The sequence below is a fragment of the Eulemur rufifrons genome, chromosome 4, assembly GCF_041146395.1.
Source record: "Eulemur rufifrons isolate Redbay chromosome 4, OSU_ERuf_1, whole genome shotgun sequence".
Classification (NCBI taxonomy): Eukaryota; Metazoa; Chordata; class Mammalia; order Primates; family Lemuridae; genus Eulemur; species Eulemur rufifrons.
The window spans coordinates 73,898,404-73,916,579 of record NC_090986.1 but is presented as its reverse complement, the minus strand read 5'-3'; the positions used below and the strand labels follow the sequence as shown (position 1 = coordinate 73,916,579).

At 38.9% G+C, this 18,176-nt stretch overlaps 1 protein-coding gene and 1 pseudogene across 11 annotated transcripts in view; one reads left to right on the top strand and one right to left on the bottom strand.

The window, feature by feature from the left end:
• Positions 1 to 1,025: 1,025 nt before the first annotated feature.
• Positions 1,026 to 1,074, top strand: LOC138383092 (U7 small nuclear RNA; annotated as a pseudogene).
• The window catches only part of LOC138382764 (NEDD4-binding protein 2-like 2), a 72,890-nt gene continuing 55,779 nt past the window's right edge, over positions 1,066 to 18,176 (bottom strand). For all 11 annotated transcript variants that reach the window (XM_069467362.1, XM_069467365.1, XM_069467368.1 and 8 more), the window contains 4 exons: positions 8,128 to 9,890; positions 5,380 to 5,465; positions 3,861 to 3,905; positions 1,066 to 1,373 (listed from right to left, as the gene is read on the bottom strand). In XM_069467362.1, coding sequence (XP_069323463.1) covers positions 3,882 to 3,905; positions 5,380 to 5,465; positions 8,128 to 9,890 — 1,873 coding nt within the window. In that variant the 3' untranslated portion in view covers positions 1,066 to 1,373; positions 3,861 to 3,881. The remainder of the gene's footprint in view (positions 1,374 to 3,860; positions 3,906 to 5,379; positions 5,466 to 8,127; positions 9,891 to 18,176) is intronic.

Genomic DNA, 18,176 nt, shown 5'->3' with positions numbered 1-18,176 from the left:
GCCATAAATGCTTTGCTGTTGATGGCTCCTAAGAAAACAAGAATTTGCCCAATGCCAGGGTCCCTCCCCAGCTGTCTGTACTTAAGTCCCTAATACTAGTTGGATCTGCCCTCAAACCATCCCACCCTTGGCCAAAGGTATGTCTAGTTTGTCAGTGGCTCTAAGAGCCTACAGAGTTCAACAAACACTGAAGACCACTGTTTCTGTCCAGAAGAGACCTACAGTCTAGTAGAAAGATAAGCTAAAAACTGTTTGAAATTAATTTAAGGAAAACATCGCACGATTTTCTATAAAGCACTAAATTCCTAATAAAGGTGGCAGATTGAACACAAGTATTTAATCTCTACTCCCTCCTTGAAACCTTACTAAAATGTAAGGAGGAGTGGTTTGGGCTTTTTTTGTGTGTTTTTGGAAGGGGGTGGTTGTTTGTCATGATTTTTGTTTTAAGCATAAACTATAAGAAAAGAGAGAGATCACAGCAACAGGCCGGGCGTAGTGGCTCACGCCTGTAATCCCAGCACTCTGGGAGGCTGAGGCGGGTGGATCACTCGAGGTCAGGAGTTCGAGACCAGCCTGAGCAAGAGCGAGACCCCCGTCTCTACTAAACATAGAAAGAAATTATATGGACAGCTAAAAATATATAGAAAAAATTAGCCAGGCATGGTGGCACATGCCTGTAGTCCCAGCTACTTGGGAGGCTGAGGCAGGAGGATCGCTTAAGCTCAGGAGTCTGAGGTTGCTGTGAGCTAGGCTGACACCACGGCACTCTAGCCCAGCGCAACAGAGTGAGACTCTGTCTCAAAAAAAAAAAAAAAAAAGATCACAGCAACAATATTTTGGAAACTAGAGAGCAAAAGGCCAAGTGTTGATGGATTTGGCCACAATAAGCCTCTGAATTACAGAAAGCCAAGAAATAACACAAATTATGCAGCATAACCCCTACCTCTCAGCAACTGGAGGATTTGAGGCTAGAGATGGGGCTGTGAACCAGGTCAACTGAAAGTCTGTTTAAGAAACAAACATCCAAGCATTACAGCTCTTTTAGAATTGGTCTAGCAGGTTTTCTAATCCTGATAGAATTTTGAAAATAAGGTACTCAAGTTTCCTGTGCCTTGTTTTCTTCTATCAGACAGATTAAATCATAGCAAACATCTTCAAAATGAGACAATAAAATGTTCAAATTGTTACCTCTTTCGTTGAGTTTTTTATTATTCAGATAACTTAGCAAGAATGGCTGGACAGATTATCCAAACGAATTTGGTATCCAATGGGTATGTCTCTGGAAAGAATGAACCCTTTGGGTCGGCACCGAGCGCTCTGACTTTTCCGGAGGATCAGGATCTTCAGCAGCACAGAAGGGCAGGAGAGCTCAGCTACAAACAAACACAAGCCCAGACAAGGCCAACAAATCGGTGACACCAACAGAGTTTGTTTTCAGGTTCCCAGCCTTTGCTTCTCCAGCCATGCCACACCCACCCTAGGACTCCACAGTCTTCCCCAGTCCACGCCCTGCCTGGTCCGGCCTCATCCAATTGTCTGTTCTGACATTCCCAACTTCCTGTCCCCAAATTGAAACTCATTCTATATCCCATTCCCTGAGGATCCAGCTATTTACATTACAAAAAATTACTAACTGCACTAATTCATGTAAATACATTAACATGTTTACTAGGTCAGTATGTTCCTCTCCCGTGGAACACAATTTCTATTTTGCCAGAGGGTATTTCAAAGGCCATGCTTTAACCCAAGGAGGTATTCAGGGGAAGGGAATTAACCCTTATTAAGGGCCTAATATTTTTCAAATTTTTCAAATATTTTTCAGGCACTATGCTAAGTACCTTGTACAAGTTATTTTATTTAATCTTCACTTAATATTGCCATGACAGGTTGGTATTACATTTTTTACAGGTGAAGAAACCGCGGTGATGTGGTCCATTTGTTTAAGGTCACACAGACGGTTTGAGCCGTTTAAGGATGGGAACCCAATCTCTTTCTAGCACTCCACCCCACTTGCACAAAGGAAGTCGCCAAATCCAACACTCAGCAACTCAGCCGGGAGAGCATTTCAAAATAGCCAGGACCTTGTGGCCCCCAGAGCCAACTAGATTCTCTTGCTATTTCCCTCTTTCCAAATTTCTATTTACCCCTTAATACCCACTGGTCAATGCACTATGCAAAACACCATACAGGGAGGCCCCTTCTCAATATAATTGTTAAAAAATCTGCACCTAGCTACAGCACTCATAAAATTCCCTAACAAGAAAAGATTGATAATTAGGGGCAGAATGCTTTGTGAGATCAGGTTCATAGAGGCAGTTCAGTGTACATGTGAAAGATCAACATAAATATCAAAATTATAATCCCGAAAGTGTCCTTGACACAGAACATCCAAATTTAGCAGATAGAAAAGACTCCTGGACTTGGCCACAGCTAAATATACCCATGCTTGTCGCACGCTGCTTGTACTGGTGTCTCATCACACTGGGGTACCCGCGGGGAACTGCATTCCCTGGAACACAACTTCAGTCGGGGATAGGCTAGAGGCCCATTCAGCCAAGTCCTCACCCAGCATGCTGTGGCACTCATCGTAATCCCTAGGACGGAAATTCCATGGGGGCAGGAATGTTTTCACAGCTATATCCTCAGTGTGTAGAACAATGTCTGACATGGGGCAACTCAACAAGTGTTTGTTGAATAAATGAATGAACGTCTTCACCTCCTTTCTCTGGAATTCTTCATAGCCTCTTATCTCGTCCCACATTTATCCCTCATTTTCTAGTGGTCCCTCTAAATCTCTAAACTCTTCTCTAAATCTTTAGTTCTTCTTCCTCTTCTTGCAACAGAGGTTTGAAACAAGCAAAAAATGTTTGTATTGGGTATATGTGTATTTCTAGTGGAGAAATGGAAACAGTACTCTTAGAAATAAGAGTTAAAACAAGAAGGCCGGGCGCAGTGGCTCATGCCTGTAATTCTAGCACTCTGGGAGGTCGAGGCGGGTGGATCGCTCGAGGTCAGGAGTTCGAGACCAGCCTGAGCAACAGCGAGACTCCGTCTCTACTAAAAATAGAAAGAAATTATCTGGCCAACTAAAAATATATATAGAAAAAATTAGCTGGGCATGGTGGAACATGCCTGTAGTTTCAGCTACTCGGGAGGCTGAGACAGGAGCATTGCTTGAGCCCAGGAGTTTGAGGTTGCTGTGAGCTAGGCTGACGCCACGGCACTCACTCTAGCCTAGGCAACAAAGCGAGACTCTGTCTCAAAAAAAAAAAAAAAAAAAAGAGTTAAAACAAGAGAGAAAATATATAGTAAATGTGCAGTGCATCCAATTCTTATCAAATGCAGATACATGTAATACTAAAATTGCAGCAGCTGTGTTCATTTCATAATTTAGATTTCTTTTAAGTGCAGTGTGTTTATTTTAATGTCAGCTTGATGTCAACTTTGAAATATAACATGAGTTTCTCTATATGTTCTACCTCTTTTCCTAGAGAATCTTTTAATATTTAAATATAACCTACACTCCTAATTCCCAGCCCTCATCATATACCAATCTAAGGAGAGAAATCTCTCAAAAATTGTGTGTTGACAGAATGCTCTAAAATATGTTCTAACCAATAAAGTGGGAAAATAAATTTGGAAGAAACAATCTAAGCTCTGTTGTATTTCACAAAAAGATCTACATTTAAAGGAAATAAAAACGTCACATGTGCAGTAGCACACAGGGTTGCTATGGTAACAAACTGCATTTTTTAATATTTTACTCTTCAATCATGGTTCATATGAGCTATTACAACCAAATAATGTCAACTTCACTTCCTTCTGATCATATAGAGGTCTCTGGAATAAGCTGTACTTACAGTTCAAGGAATTCTCTTTTTTTAACCAATCTTCTGTTGTCTTTTCTAGGAATTATAATTAAAATACAAAAAATAATGATTAATATTTGGCATTGAGATTAAGTTTGCATAGTCATTTTACTCATGTAGGGATGCTCGTAAAATGACAAAAGAAATAAAACAACCACAAATGTCAATTTAAACTTTTAAAATATTGTTCTGTGTGTGTGTATGTGTGTGTGTTCTAAGTAGCAATGAGGTCTCCATGGGGAACAAGGAAGAATAAGAAGTTTAGAAAAATGCATTTGGTTTTACTAAATGGACACATAAAATGGGTCCACTTTTCCCACAGCTGTGTTTATGTGAACAGTTAAAAAATGCCTACTATCCTGAACTATTAGTTCTATCATGTTTCACTAAACTTTGATTTTACAATTTATTTCAAAATGTACCCCAAGCATTGCCTCTGGGCATATTTAAATCCCTACCAGTTAATGTGAACAGCAGCCCAGCCACCTCCACTATGTTAGGGAGAACACTGGCTTTCCTAGACTCTCCAGCGTCTTTCTCTTCCTCCAGCCGCCTGGAAAATGGCAGCCCTCAGAACAGTCATGTCCTTCTCCATGACCAATAATCCTGTCTTGCACTACGACCAACAGGTCACGCCAGTAATGAGGTGATTCCAAGTCAACCACATGTAAATCTACTTTGTAGCTGCTGCTCCATCATAACAGGGCAAGGCTGAGGGTTAGATGGAGAAAAGATGTAATGAAGAATAAAAAACTCTGCTAAAATGGGCACCTCAGTCACCCCCCTCATACCTGCATATACCACGACAAAGTTAGGGAATTCAATGCAGCTTTCTCTTTGGAACTCATTGAAAGAAAATGTGCCTATATTACCCACCCATTCACACACATTGTTTTTCTGATTTAATAGAAGGGACATAGCATTTCCCTCTTGAGTTTGATAAACAGATCTTCTCCAATTTTACTTTTTTCATTCCATAGTTTTTAATTTAAACATAATAATTATACACATTTATGGGACACAGTATGATGTTTTGCCACATGTGTACATTATGTAATGATCAAATTAGAGTAATTAGCATATCCATCACCTCACAAATTTATCATTTCTTTGTAGTCAGAACATTCAAAATCCTCTCCTGTAGCTATTTTGAAATATATAATACACTATTCACTACAGTCACCCTACTGTGCAATGGAATGTCAGAACTTAAATAATGGAATACTATTTAGCCATAAAAATAAGAATGAAATCCTGTCATTTGCAACAACATGGGTGAGCCTGGAAGAAATTATGTTAACTGAAATAAGCCAGGCACAGAAAGACAAACACTATGTGACCTCACTCATACGTGGAATCTAAAAAGTTGATCTTATATAAGTGGAGACTAGAACTGTAGTTTCCAGAGACTGGGGAGGGTTGCGGTGGGGAGAATAGGGTGAGAGTCTTCAATTTTATTTTTAAAGAAACCAGTTAGAGAAGGCCTTCTTTGAAAGCCATAAAAACATACCTCCACTGATGTCTTCCACTGCAAATAGATCATCTTCAGTGTCTTCCAGTCGAGGGGAACTACATAGTCATCGGGCAACAAGGACTCTGTTAAAAAAGCAGGGGAACAAATTTCATCTCTAATGTCACAGTTTTTTACCCTAAATGTGAAGATATGCAAATATGATATCTACCCCACCATAAGGTAAAAAGTCTGGTTTTGAAGATATTTCCATGATGGCTAAAACCATCAGATCTCGATTAGTAAACACTATCCAGACTCAACGAAAATTCTTATTTTTGTATGTGCGTGTGTGTGTGTGTAAGTGTGTGTGTGTGTGTGTATATACACACATATAAAATAATATGTACCTGGCTGGGCACTGTGGCTCACACCTGTAATCTCAGCACTTTGAGAGGCCGAGGCAGGAGGATCGCTTGAGGCCAGGAGTTCAAGGCTGCAGTGAGCTATGACCTCACCCCTGTGCTCCAGCCTGGGTGACAGAGTAAGACCCTATCTCTTAAAAAAAAAAATTATATGTATCATAGCTCATATTCTCATGTAAGTATAAATATATAACATTTTAATGCATACATAATAGCTTCAAGTGATGCTGTCACAGGGCATAAAATTTAGGTAGTCATTATTTCCTGTGACACGTATGAAACATTACAGCTGTAGCAAGTTTAGTCTTTTTGCAAATTGCTTCTTCCAGATGAGTGTCTGGGCGGAAAATCCTCACAGATAATTAAGATGCTCAGAAACAAGTCCAAACGTTAACATACGCATATCAACCAACCAAACCACAGAAAATACTTTTCTTGTACTCACGCATTCCTAGCACTATGAGTAGCTTGGTTTTCTAAGGCCTATATATGGTGCTACCATATAAGCCCCCTGTCTGCAGAGCTCCTGATATGGGGATTCCAGTCCTTTGCCCTATTCCCAAGGCCGCTGACCATCCGCCAGAGCTTGGCTTGTCCAACCCAGCCAAACAAATCAGTTCACAGCCTCCACTTATGGCTCCTTCCTTCCACTTCTTAAGCACATGCCATTTCCAAATGTGAAATTCTTTCCCTCTGCTTTTCTTTCAAGCCACATTCTTGCTCCCGTGCATAAACACTGCTTATAATCCACTTCACATTGAAGGTATCTCAGAAAAAACCATAACCCCATATTCTCTTCAACAATCCTTTTAGCACTGCTAACCTCACTCATAAAATATTCATAAGCTTGTCATTTATATTTTCTACGTGCAGTAATTTTGTTTTGTGTTAGTCTTGTCTCCCTATTTAGAAGGTAAGCTATTTGATGAATGAGGTCTATTTCCTTTAAAAAGCTTTCTGAAGTTTAATTAATGGATGCTTGATCATTGCTGATTATCATGATATTGTGCATTCAAGGGAGGAAGAGGTTTAGAATCTTTTCACAATAGTACCTCCGTGCTTTCTGGTGCTGATCTAAGGCAGTGATTGTTCATCTTTTGGGGTCATGGACCCCTCTGAGAAGCTGATAAAATTTATGGGCTTTCTCCCCCAAAATGGCAGATAATAACACAAAAAATTTGCATATAGTTTTAGAATATGGACCTTGGACTAAGATCCCTGATCTAAAATGTCTTCAATTATCATTTAAAATTCCCCAAAGCAAATGTATTTTGATTTTGAAAAGTTGGTATGTTTCTTTGGTGCATCTAGGAGGATAGAAAAATTGCAGCAAACAGTTAAGATGTGATTATTCACAAAGTTTATAAATATGATAAACATGATGCCAAAACCCCAAGAACAGATTGATAATTATGACTCCTTGGCCCTGGGACTTAGCCAATCTTAGTTCTGAGCAGCTGGAACCAAGTTTATCGGGAATATCAGAAGTCTAGGGGCAAAGTGAAAAAACTCAGGGGACAAGCTTTGTGACAGAACAGAGCCCCAGGAACACTGGTAGGTGTAGAAGAACCACACATGATAGAGTGGAAGTGCAGAAATTGGAGCTTTGGCCTCTTAACTCTTACAGCTTCTGTCTCCAAGGAAGAGTACTGGGAAGTATCAGCCATTGAGTTACAGACAAGGAAAAGTTGGATACGTGCTGTCTCCTCTTTAAGATATTTAGCATTTTAAATATGCTTATTATTGAGATGAAACTTATTTAGAATATTAAAAAATCATATTTTTGCTTGTTTTATTCACATGTGGATTGTTCATTTCCAAAAATAACTATCTTAGGAGCCTGAAGGAACCCTTGAAGTCAACTAGTCAGACTCCCTCCTAATCTCTTCAGTCTCCCTCTCAGGCTGCCTTTAAAAAACAAATTCAGCTCTTTCAGATATCTTTTCATCGTTTAATCTTTGCCATCCCCTTCTGCGAATCTTATATCTGGGAGCTGGCGAATGAGAAAGAGAAAGAGAAGAGCATGTGCCAAACAAGGGAAAGGTAGAAAGATTAAAAAAAAAAAAAAAAAAAAGCAGCCCATCTCTATTTGTTACATAATCAGTTTGCCTCCTCATCCTTCATTCTTCCCAGTGGCTTTGAAATTGAGAGTTCAAGTATTCTGCAAACTCAAAGACATTTAAGGAGACTATTGGTGGCTGGTGGGGTGGGGGCTTTGAAGGTCAAACACCACTTGCTATGGGGCCTCACTTCCACTGCTGAAAAGCACCATGAGATCACTAAACTGCACGACATCACCAACACCAGGCGGAAACACCTCCAAAACTACTTGCTTATGTTAAACTAGATCTTTTTCTTTAGCAAAAACAAAAACAAAATTTACCCATTGGAACTCCTGGAGATCCAAAAAGCGATACTAGCTGAGAGGCAAACCCTCGTGATAACGGTAGCCCAAGGGAACCAAAGTCAGCGCTTGTTAAGTCGTGGCCATCCTCGGTTGGTAGGCGTTCTGAGTACTTAGGTTCTTCCCAGCTCTTCAGCTTTTCATCAAACCTTTCATTTAAAAGGTGAAGATCAGAAGTGGCCCTCAAAGAGCACAAAGTGTCAGACTGGCTACTTAAAATTTCTGAAGAAATAAACTCTACGTCGTTTAGTTTATTGCCTACTCTTGTCTGAGATTCGAAAGTCAAAAAGAGTTTCTTCTTTGTAAAAGACATCTTCCAAAAGCTAGATATATAGCGTAGCACAAGAGAAGGAATAGCATTTTTGTAAAAATAGGCAGAGTGCCTTAATCTGTTAAATGACAGGCAATGAGAATAAAACTGTCCACCAATAAACAGAGGGGGAACTTCCATAATATGAAGGTAAAACCACGATGGATGATGATGAAAGGTCATAAGTTTCTGCTTATTCGCCTCTTCATTGTTTATTTCTGAAATTCTACCTTTTTCATCTCCCAAAATAATTTTTAGTCCATGGTTTTGTATTAACAGGTCATGTTTCTCCCTTTCTTTTTCTGCATTAATATAACTCTGTCCCAGTAAGTTAAAGTTTGGTGCCAAATTAAAAATCCTTTTCTGCCTCCTTTTCTTATTCTTTGTGGATTCTAAGGCATTCTCTGGTATATCCAGTTGAGGTAAGCATCTTTTGAAGATATTTGTTTCTGTTTCTATGAATGAATCCATGGTTTCAGGTGGAGGTGAAAAATCTTCATTTTCTATCAGTAGCTTCTCCTCCATCGATATTTCTGAACTGTGTCCTGGTCCTGATGCTCCTTCAGAAGTGGAGATCAATTTAATCAGTGGCCCCCTGCTGTCAGGACAGGCCAGCTTACGTGATCTATCTTTCTTCGGTCTCTGTTCACATATAAACTTATGAGGTCCCTCAGGCCAGCCACCAAAATAGGGCTGTCTATCGGAGTCCCACTGTAATTCTCCACCAGATAAACTGGCTGTGAAAAAAGCCCAATCACTGTTTCTAGTTGCAGGTTCTCCTGGTTCCTCTGTTAAGACTTTATCTGAAGTTCTGGATCCATGTTGATGGCACAGAGTTGGTTCATTTGGGAGACTTTGATCTACCATCTCTCTCTTCTTCATAAATGAGAATGGGGTTTCAGCAAATAGGTCCTGGATGTCTAAGGCTGCGCTCTGCCTGTTGCCAATACGCTTTGCTACCTCCAGGCCAGGGCAGTCATCACTCGTTTCACAGGGAAGGTTTTGAGTCAATGTTGAGCCAGTAACAGAGCTTTCATTTGACATCAGTGACAGACTTAGAAACCGGTCGTCACCTTCCTGGGGGAGGTAATTCTTCGGTGTGTTGTCCAACTCAACTATAGACACAACATTTGGAAAACTGTCTTCAGGGTCTACGTTTTTCCATCTTTGTTCTTTATAGCCATTCACAAAATCTCCTACTTCATTTTGTGGACCACCAGGGAAGGGACACTCTGATTCTCCTTTGATCTCTTCAAAGTCTTCCTCTTCACTTTGAGATGAGTCCTGATCACCTGGTGTAAGGCAATTTAAGATTTCAAATGAGTTTTCCTCCATAATTTTACTCTGACTGTTCTTCTTTTTGTTCCTTTTTCTGTTTCTCTTCTGTCTGGTTTTGCTGAGCCTGTGCCAAGTTGTCTTTAAAACTCTTTCTCTGAAATACAAAAGAATTAAGAAAATTTATAACAATTATATGCATAACATTAGCAAACTATAACATCATATTCTTCACGTGCAGATGTAAAAATCTTTAGCATAAGAAATTCTGGAGTGTGCATGTGCTTTGTATTATATTTGAAAAAAATCACTTTTTAATTCAATTATCAAGGTGTTTCTATCCTCAACCCACCAGAGACGCTAAATCTGTAACAGTGAAAGACTGCCTTTGTTTTCTAATGTGTAAATCACTCAAAGTATATGGTATACAGTTTTTATCTTAGGTTTTAATTTTACAATTATTTCTGAATATAAAAGTTACAGCCAAGTACAAATTATGGTATCTAGTACTTTTTAAATGGCTTTAATTAGTATATCTTTTGTACATGTATCCATCTTAGATATTGGGCTAATTTTAAGTGGCTTTGTTAAAGTATTAATGGTGCCAGCTGTCAGGATAATAAGAATTAACAACTTGATTTGGGGGAAAAAAATCACTTTTAAAAAGAAATGCTTTAATCCTATAAATTAAAAATGAGTAGAAAGTTAAAGCTAATATGCACATAACCGTTTCATAAGTCAATAACTTTCTGAAAACCTAATATTTCCTTTAAGGAAAATATTTCATATACAGTCATGCGTCAATGGGGCTACATTCTGAGAAATGTGGCACTAGGCAATTTCATTGTTGTGTGAACATAACAGAGTGCACTTACACAACCTAGATGGCACGGCCTACCACACACCTAGGCTACAAACCTGTACAGCATTTACTGTACCGAGTACTATAGGTAACTGTAAAACAATGGTAGGTATGTGTGTATCTAAACATATCTAAGCATAGAAAAGGTACAGTAAAGATGCCATATTGTAATCTCATGGGACCACTGTTACATATGTGGTCTGTTATTGACCAAATTGTTGTTATGTGGTGCATGACTATATATGCAAAACCTACCACTAAATATCTTGGATTTTTTTTAATATCTTAGATTTTGAAAAAAATTGCTGTAATAGTCACAGAATGGCACAATTTTAGTGACTTTGATAGCTAGGTTTTCTCTGGACATAAAGAATAGTTAATATTGAACAGCTGAGTCCAGAATTTGGATGATATGCTTCTGTCTAGCTAGTAGTTGTTCTAAACCAGAGGCACTACTTTGTGGGGTGTTTGGAAATGTGTGAAGGCATTTTCGGTGGTCAGAATGACTGGTAATGTGTTACTAGCATTGGGCCCTGAGGCCAAGGATGCTAACCATCTTGCAATGCCCAGTGAGTAATGATCCCACCCGAAAGAGCGATAGCACTCTCACATAGCACACTGAAAGTTCATAGCTCCCCTTAACGGACAATAACATTTGATCCTAAGAGAAAAAGGAATATTTAGGAAATTTTCTAACGTAAAATATAAAGGTAGTTACGCTGCCTTTCACCCTGGATTATCAGAGTCAGGGACAAAGTGCTGATGGAGACATAGTAAAGTGCAGCAGGGGAAGGACAACAGACATAGCTGAGGGGGAAAATCCAGGACAGAGGAATAGAAAAGCAAACAAGCAAACAAACATGGAAAAAGGAGGCCACGATGAGGAAAAGAGTACAGTCAGTTCACTGGCTGGGTGTTGGACAAGTGGGCTTATTAAACCTTGCCCTGGCCCCTGGCCTCGTTTATTCCATTCCATGCTCCTGGGCAATTGTCAATAGGCAGGACACATGATCACCTTGTTCTCTGTTACTTAATTGCTGCTGCCCTTGTTTACACATTCCTGGATGTTGGTTCAGACAGAACACTAAGGAACACTAATGTACCTAGACACAGTTGTGATGGGGCCTCTACAGAAAGGATGTCACGTAAAGAATGCCATCTCTGCTAGGAGCTCTCCTTCGTGGCCAGTTCTACCTGATTCCATTGAAAGCTCTAGTTGAAGTGAAAGGGGCAACATCAGTTATGAAATTCTTGCTGCAGACTAGTATGTCGTTCCAAAAACAAACTCCCCTGTCTTTGCCCCAGTGTGAACCAACCTGTTGCAGAGCAAGGAGAAAAAGAATGAACAGAGTTTGCTGTTGGTTTATTTATTCGATTAAGTGGTAACATACTGAAGACTTAAGACTCCCTCAGCACTGGTGATTCTGTGGCACTGAATACACTCACTGTGCAGCCACTGTGCCTCTGAACAGCTCTCTGCTATACAATGAAAGACAGCCCTAATCTAGGGAAATGGAGTTACTAGAACATGGCTTACCACCAAAATGTTTATAACTCCCTGTGCCGTTTGAAAGACTAACATCCACAATTCTACTTTTTGAAAATTGGCTTTAAAAAACTATTTATTATGCACTTACTATGTAAGGACTGTTTCATTGCTTCACATATACCAACCAACTCACCTAATCTTCACAACTATGTGAAGTAAAGACAAGGCTAGCTTTAACCCCATCTCACAAAGGCAACTGAAATACAGAGAGGTTAGAGAACTTGCCCAGGGTCACACGGCCAGTGGTAGGTTCAGACCTAGTCTGACTGGCTCTAGAGTCCACACTCTTGAACCATTATGCAAAACTGCCCTCAATTCAAAAAGAGAATTGTATAAAGCACTTCCTTCTGTTTCTCCCTCCTCTCATCTTTAAACCCTCACATTTGCATGAACAGAGATACTTGGCTGGCAAGTGTTGAGGCCTTTTCATGAGAGCAGTACTTGGGCTTTAACCCCTGTTAGCACTAACCTAATAGTGTCTTCAGACCTTCCTCTTGTCCTCTTTCCTCTTTGCTTTCTCTGGATCCAATCAAAGAAGAAATAGCAACAGGAAGTTAGAGGAGATACTTTGGAGCAGGAAACCCGCTCCCTGATCTGCCCTCGTGTGTGTCGAGGCTCCGTCTGAGCAGCGGGAAGGCCCTCCTGGATTGCCCAGGCTCAGATAAACAGATGCGCACAAGTGGCTCCTCCTGGAGTTAACTCATTCAGCATGGGGTGAAGGTACTGAGAAGTGATCACATTCTGGATAATTTTTTGAAGGATAAACAAGCACGATTCAAAAACAAATTGGATATAGGGTATGAGAAGAAAAGATTAAGAATTAAGTATGAGTGCAAGGATTTTGGCTTGAATAGTCGGAGGATGAAGTGGCCATTTACCAAAACATAGAAGTCTATGCAAGATATGGGAGAGAACTGGTAAATCAGCTGCCTCCAAGGTCGTCTCAGAGTCTGAACCAATAGACCAATGTGTCCTGATGGCAGATGTCAGAAAGTGAAAAAGATGAGGGCTTTTCTAATATTCCTCAAGAGTTCCTTTGTTTTCTAAACAGATTACAATCATGGAAAATAATTAGGACCTGCTAATGATAACAATCCACTACGACTACAGAAGTGAACACTGGATCATGAAAGAATGAGATGACTTAAAAAAGAAACTATCAGAGTCTGGGAGATCAGGTCACTTAGGAAGGAAGTTTGCTAAGAGTTCATCGCAGGAGTCTCTAAGGATTAGAATTCCACCTGCAAACACAACGAAATGCCAAGAGGTATAAAAACCAAAAGACTGACTCTACGTGGAAATACGCCAGAGACGTGCAGCAGCCCTGAACCACTAGAGCTCTGTATAGCTACCACGCCTGTTCAGAAACAGTGGACCGGGCCTTCTGGAAAGGAAACACAAACCAGTAACAGTGACTTGTGAAGCTCCCAGGAGGAAAGAGACTTGGTGGTGAAGGTGGTAACTTCTGTTGCAGTATGTATGCATCTGAGGTGGCTAATCGGTAGCTGCTTTCTCTTCAGGAATACCTTTCTATAAAATGAGAGAGGCTCCGCCGGGCGCGGTGGCTCACGCCTGTAATCCTAGCACTCTAGGAGGCCGAAGCGTGTGGATCGTTTGAGCTCAGGAGTTAGAGACTGGCCTGAGCAAGAGTGAGACCCCATCTCTACTAAAAATAGAAAGAAATTATATGGACAGCTAAAAATATATATTAAAAAAATGCCGGGCGTGGTGGCGCATGCCTGTAGTCCCAGCTACTCGGGAGGCTGAGGCAGGAGGATTGCTTGAGCCCATCCATGAGTTTGAGGTTGCTGTGAGCTAGGCTGACACCATGGCACTCTACCCCGGGCAACAGAGCGAGACTCTGTCTCAAAAAAAAAAAAAAAAAAAAAGTGAGAGACTCATCACAGCTGTGTCAAGGCTTGTTAAACTTGACCTCACTTGTGCTGATTCATTTAGAAACGAACGGCACCCTTAGAAGAAAGAAAACATCATTAAATAAAAGTCATGGAGAAGAAATCAGAAGAGTTAGAGAGAGGCACAGGCTAGCTTTAGAAAAGAAAGGCGGAAATAAGAAATGTACAAATGGTAACAAACACATCTGTGATGAATAAGATTTTGCTTTCTCGATGATGGCTTAGAATCCAAGCTCCTGGGTAGGGGCAGTGTGTGCCTCTCAAGAACTAGAGAGAGAGTGTTTGCTCAGAGACAAGCTAACCTAAGTGAACTGTGACCTGAAGACAAAGATGAGGGAGCATCCAGAGAAAGCTGGAGAAAGTGAGGGGGGATGTACTGTAACAAATAGTCTTCATGAAAAAAATAATCAAAGGGGCAAGAAACAGGGTTTCCCATTGCCGAATCCTATATACTAATTCATGATCCTGGGCAATGAATGAAATAAATCAGAGATTAAAACACACGCAAATTGTAAAAGAAAGGTCTCTCAGCTTTGTGGAATGACTGTGGCTGAAATAACCCAGGCCTGGGTCCTGGTCCTGGCTCAGTAAGCCAGCAGTGGGACCTCGGGCGAATCGGGTCTCCTTTCTAAAATGGGGATGATATTACCTGCTGGCAGAGTTGTTGTAAGGATTATTAATTATAAGTGCTCTTAAATGATCTCTATATGTCATATCTCAATTACATGTTATGTAATTGACATGGCGGATCAACTGCTTCTCCCCATTGCCCCTGTGCAGTAACGAGTGACGCTGAGGGGACACTAAATGCTAGACGCTGCTTTCTAGCACAACTGCACCCTTCTGCTCTCACTGTTGGAACGTACATTTACAAGGAGTCAGATGAGTTTATTCCCAAGTCTGTTTACACCATTCAAATTTTACTATAATTACGTAGTTTGTCTCACTAAAGAGGAAGTGCTAAACAATTAGGTATAGGATAGGATAGGTAATAGGACAACTATAACATTTGGTTAAAAATCATAACAAAGACCTATGATTCTTCACTCCTACTGCTTTGAAGATTTCTTTGGGTTCCCCCTCCAATTTATACCAATAAAAACTAGAAATTCTTACATTACAGGTATGGTTCATGCATGAAAAAAGATAAACTACACTGAACAGAATCATTTATCATTATATAATGATTCCTTACTTTAATCAACTTTTTCAATGAACTACCAGCTGCCTGTCCCAATCATGTTAGAAAAGATGACTTTTATTATAAATAAAGCACCTAGCACAATGCTTAGCACAGTGGTGGGTACTTCATAAGTGGCAGCTCTTATTTTTATTATGTATTAACAACAAAAACAATCTTATAAATTCCACCAAGATCCGTGAGATGCAATTTAAGAATAGAATGTGGCAAAGGGATACTTACAGTTTGAAAAAACAGTTGAGTTAAAAAAACTAGAAAACTCTCCAAAATTGTGATTTAACATAATTGCGAATGATTAGAAGTGGATAAATATTTTTCTAAAAAACCAACTAAATGGCCATATATATATATACAAACCAATAAATCCATAATCTTTATCAGAGACTAAAACACCTTTGTCAGTAGTTGATAGAATGAGGAGATGAAATAAATAAATAAAGATATGGAAATTATAAATGGCACAGTAATGATTCATATAATGGACACATACAGAACACTGCATCCAACAATTGGAGAAAACACATTCTTTTCAAGCCCACGGGTAACATTTATAGAAATTAACTAGGCTAGTCTCCACAAATTTCAAAGAATTACTAATGTACAGACCACACTTCCTGTCCACAATGTAGTTAACTTTGAAATTGGTAATAAAAATTTTTTCAGAAAAAATTTTAAAACATTGGAAAATTCATAGGTAGAAAAATTATAATGAAAACATTAAAACTGAATGACAATAAAAATACATATAAAAAGTGATACTTAAAGAGATACTTGCCATAAATATTCACATTAAAAAAGGAAAGACACGAAATTAATGAGTTAACCACACAATTGAAGAATAGAAAAAGAGCAGAATAAACCCCCAAAAAATTTTTAAAAAGAAATAGAAAATAAACATACTATACACAAGATCAATAATTACAAAAGTTGGTTATTTGAAAATATTAATTAAAAACACAAACATCTGGTGAGATTAATCAAGAAAGAAAAAAAATTAGTATTAGGAACAAAAAAGAAGGCATAATTGCAAACCCAGAGAAATTTTAAAAGATAAAAGGATTAATTCTGTGAGCAACTTTACACCAATAAATTTAAAAATTTTAGTTAAATGTATAAATAGCTAGAAAATATGAGTTATGAAAACTGACTAAAAAGAAATATTATAGAAAACCCAAATAGTCTTATAATGATAAAATAATAAAAGTTAATTTCTTTCAAACCAAGGAAACTCCAAATCCTGGTGACTTTTCAGAAAAGTTCTACCAAATATTCATGGAACTGTTTATTTGCAATCTTATGCAAACTATTCCAGAGAAAAGAAAAACAGATGATACCTCCAGCTCTTTCACGATGCTAACATGGCTTGATAGAGTCAGGAAATATCCAAAAATAAAAACTTTCAAGCGAGTCTCAGTCTAAGTACAAAAATCCGAAACAAAATATTAGCAAACTACCTCCAGTAATGTATAAAATAGATAGTACATTATGATTTTACTGGATTTAGCTCAGGATTCAAGACTAGCTTATACTAGAATATCCATTAATGTAATTCAACACATTAACAGGTTAAAGGAGAAAACACATATATAAGCATCTTAATCACTAAAGAAACTGTTTTATTCATTGTCCATCCATGACTTTAAAACACTCAAAATCTAATTACTATTAAAAAATAATCCATGTGACTCTTAGTGAACCAGGTATAAATAAGAATTTTCTTAATTAACAATGGACACTAGGATCCTGTCCCAAGCATCACTATTAATGGGAGAAATATTGGAAGCATTCATTTAAATCAGAAACAAGACAAGAATGCCTATTGTCACTATTTCCATTCTACATTGTTCCTCAGCATCCACGGGAGACTGGTCCTAGTGCTCAAACCCCTGTGGATACCAAATCCACAGATGCTCAAATTTCTTATATGAAATGGCATAGTATTTGCATATAACCTACATACATCCCCTTGTATACCTTATATTATCTCTAGATTACTTATAATACCTAATCCAATGTAAATTCCATGTAAATAGTTCTTATTCTATACTGTTTAGGGAATAATGACAAGAAATAAAGATTCTACATATTCAGTACAGTTGCAACCATCCATTTTTTTCCAAATATTTTTGATCTGCAGTTGGTTAAATCCAGGGATGTGGACCCCACAGGTATAGAGGGCTAACTATACTAGATTCCCAGACAAAACAGTTAGACAAGAAAAATAATGAAACAATGTAAGAACTACATAGGAAGAAAAAAATGGTTATTCTTGGAGATGGCATAATTGTCTGGGTAGGCAATTTAAAAAATTTATAGACAAATCAATAGCATTAATAAGAAAGTTTTAAAAATGTAGAATATGAAATTAATATTCCAAAATCAACTACATAAGTGATGTTGGCAAAATGGCAGCATAACAAATTGTAATCCCATCTCTACAACAGCAGTGAATAACTGGCAAGGACTGTCACGAGCAACTTTAGCAAATGCTGACTTTACATGAACTCTTTTAACTGTGATAAAAGAGCTAAAAGAAACAATGGCTAAAGAACTAAAAAAAAAATCATAAGAACAATGTCTCACCAAATAATGCATATCAATAAAGAGATGGAAATTAGGAGAAGGGGCTTTAAGATGACTGACTAGATGAATCTGGCACTTGCCTCCTCCACAAAGAATCAAAATAGTAAGTAGACAATCAAACTTCAAACAGAGGATCTAAGAGAGAACACTGGGAGTCAACAGAGAAGTGACAAGAAAGACCTGAGGCAAAGAAGGAGCGGGAAGCAAGGCAGTCAGCCTGGCTGGGATCTGCTGGGATCCTGGGAGGCCCCCAGTGCAGGGAACGGGCAACTGGGAGCTCCCGCAGTCCACATTCCCACTGCGGACTCTGCAACCCTAGTCATGGGAGCCCCTCA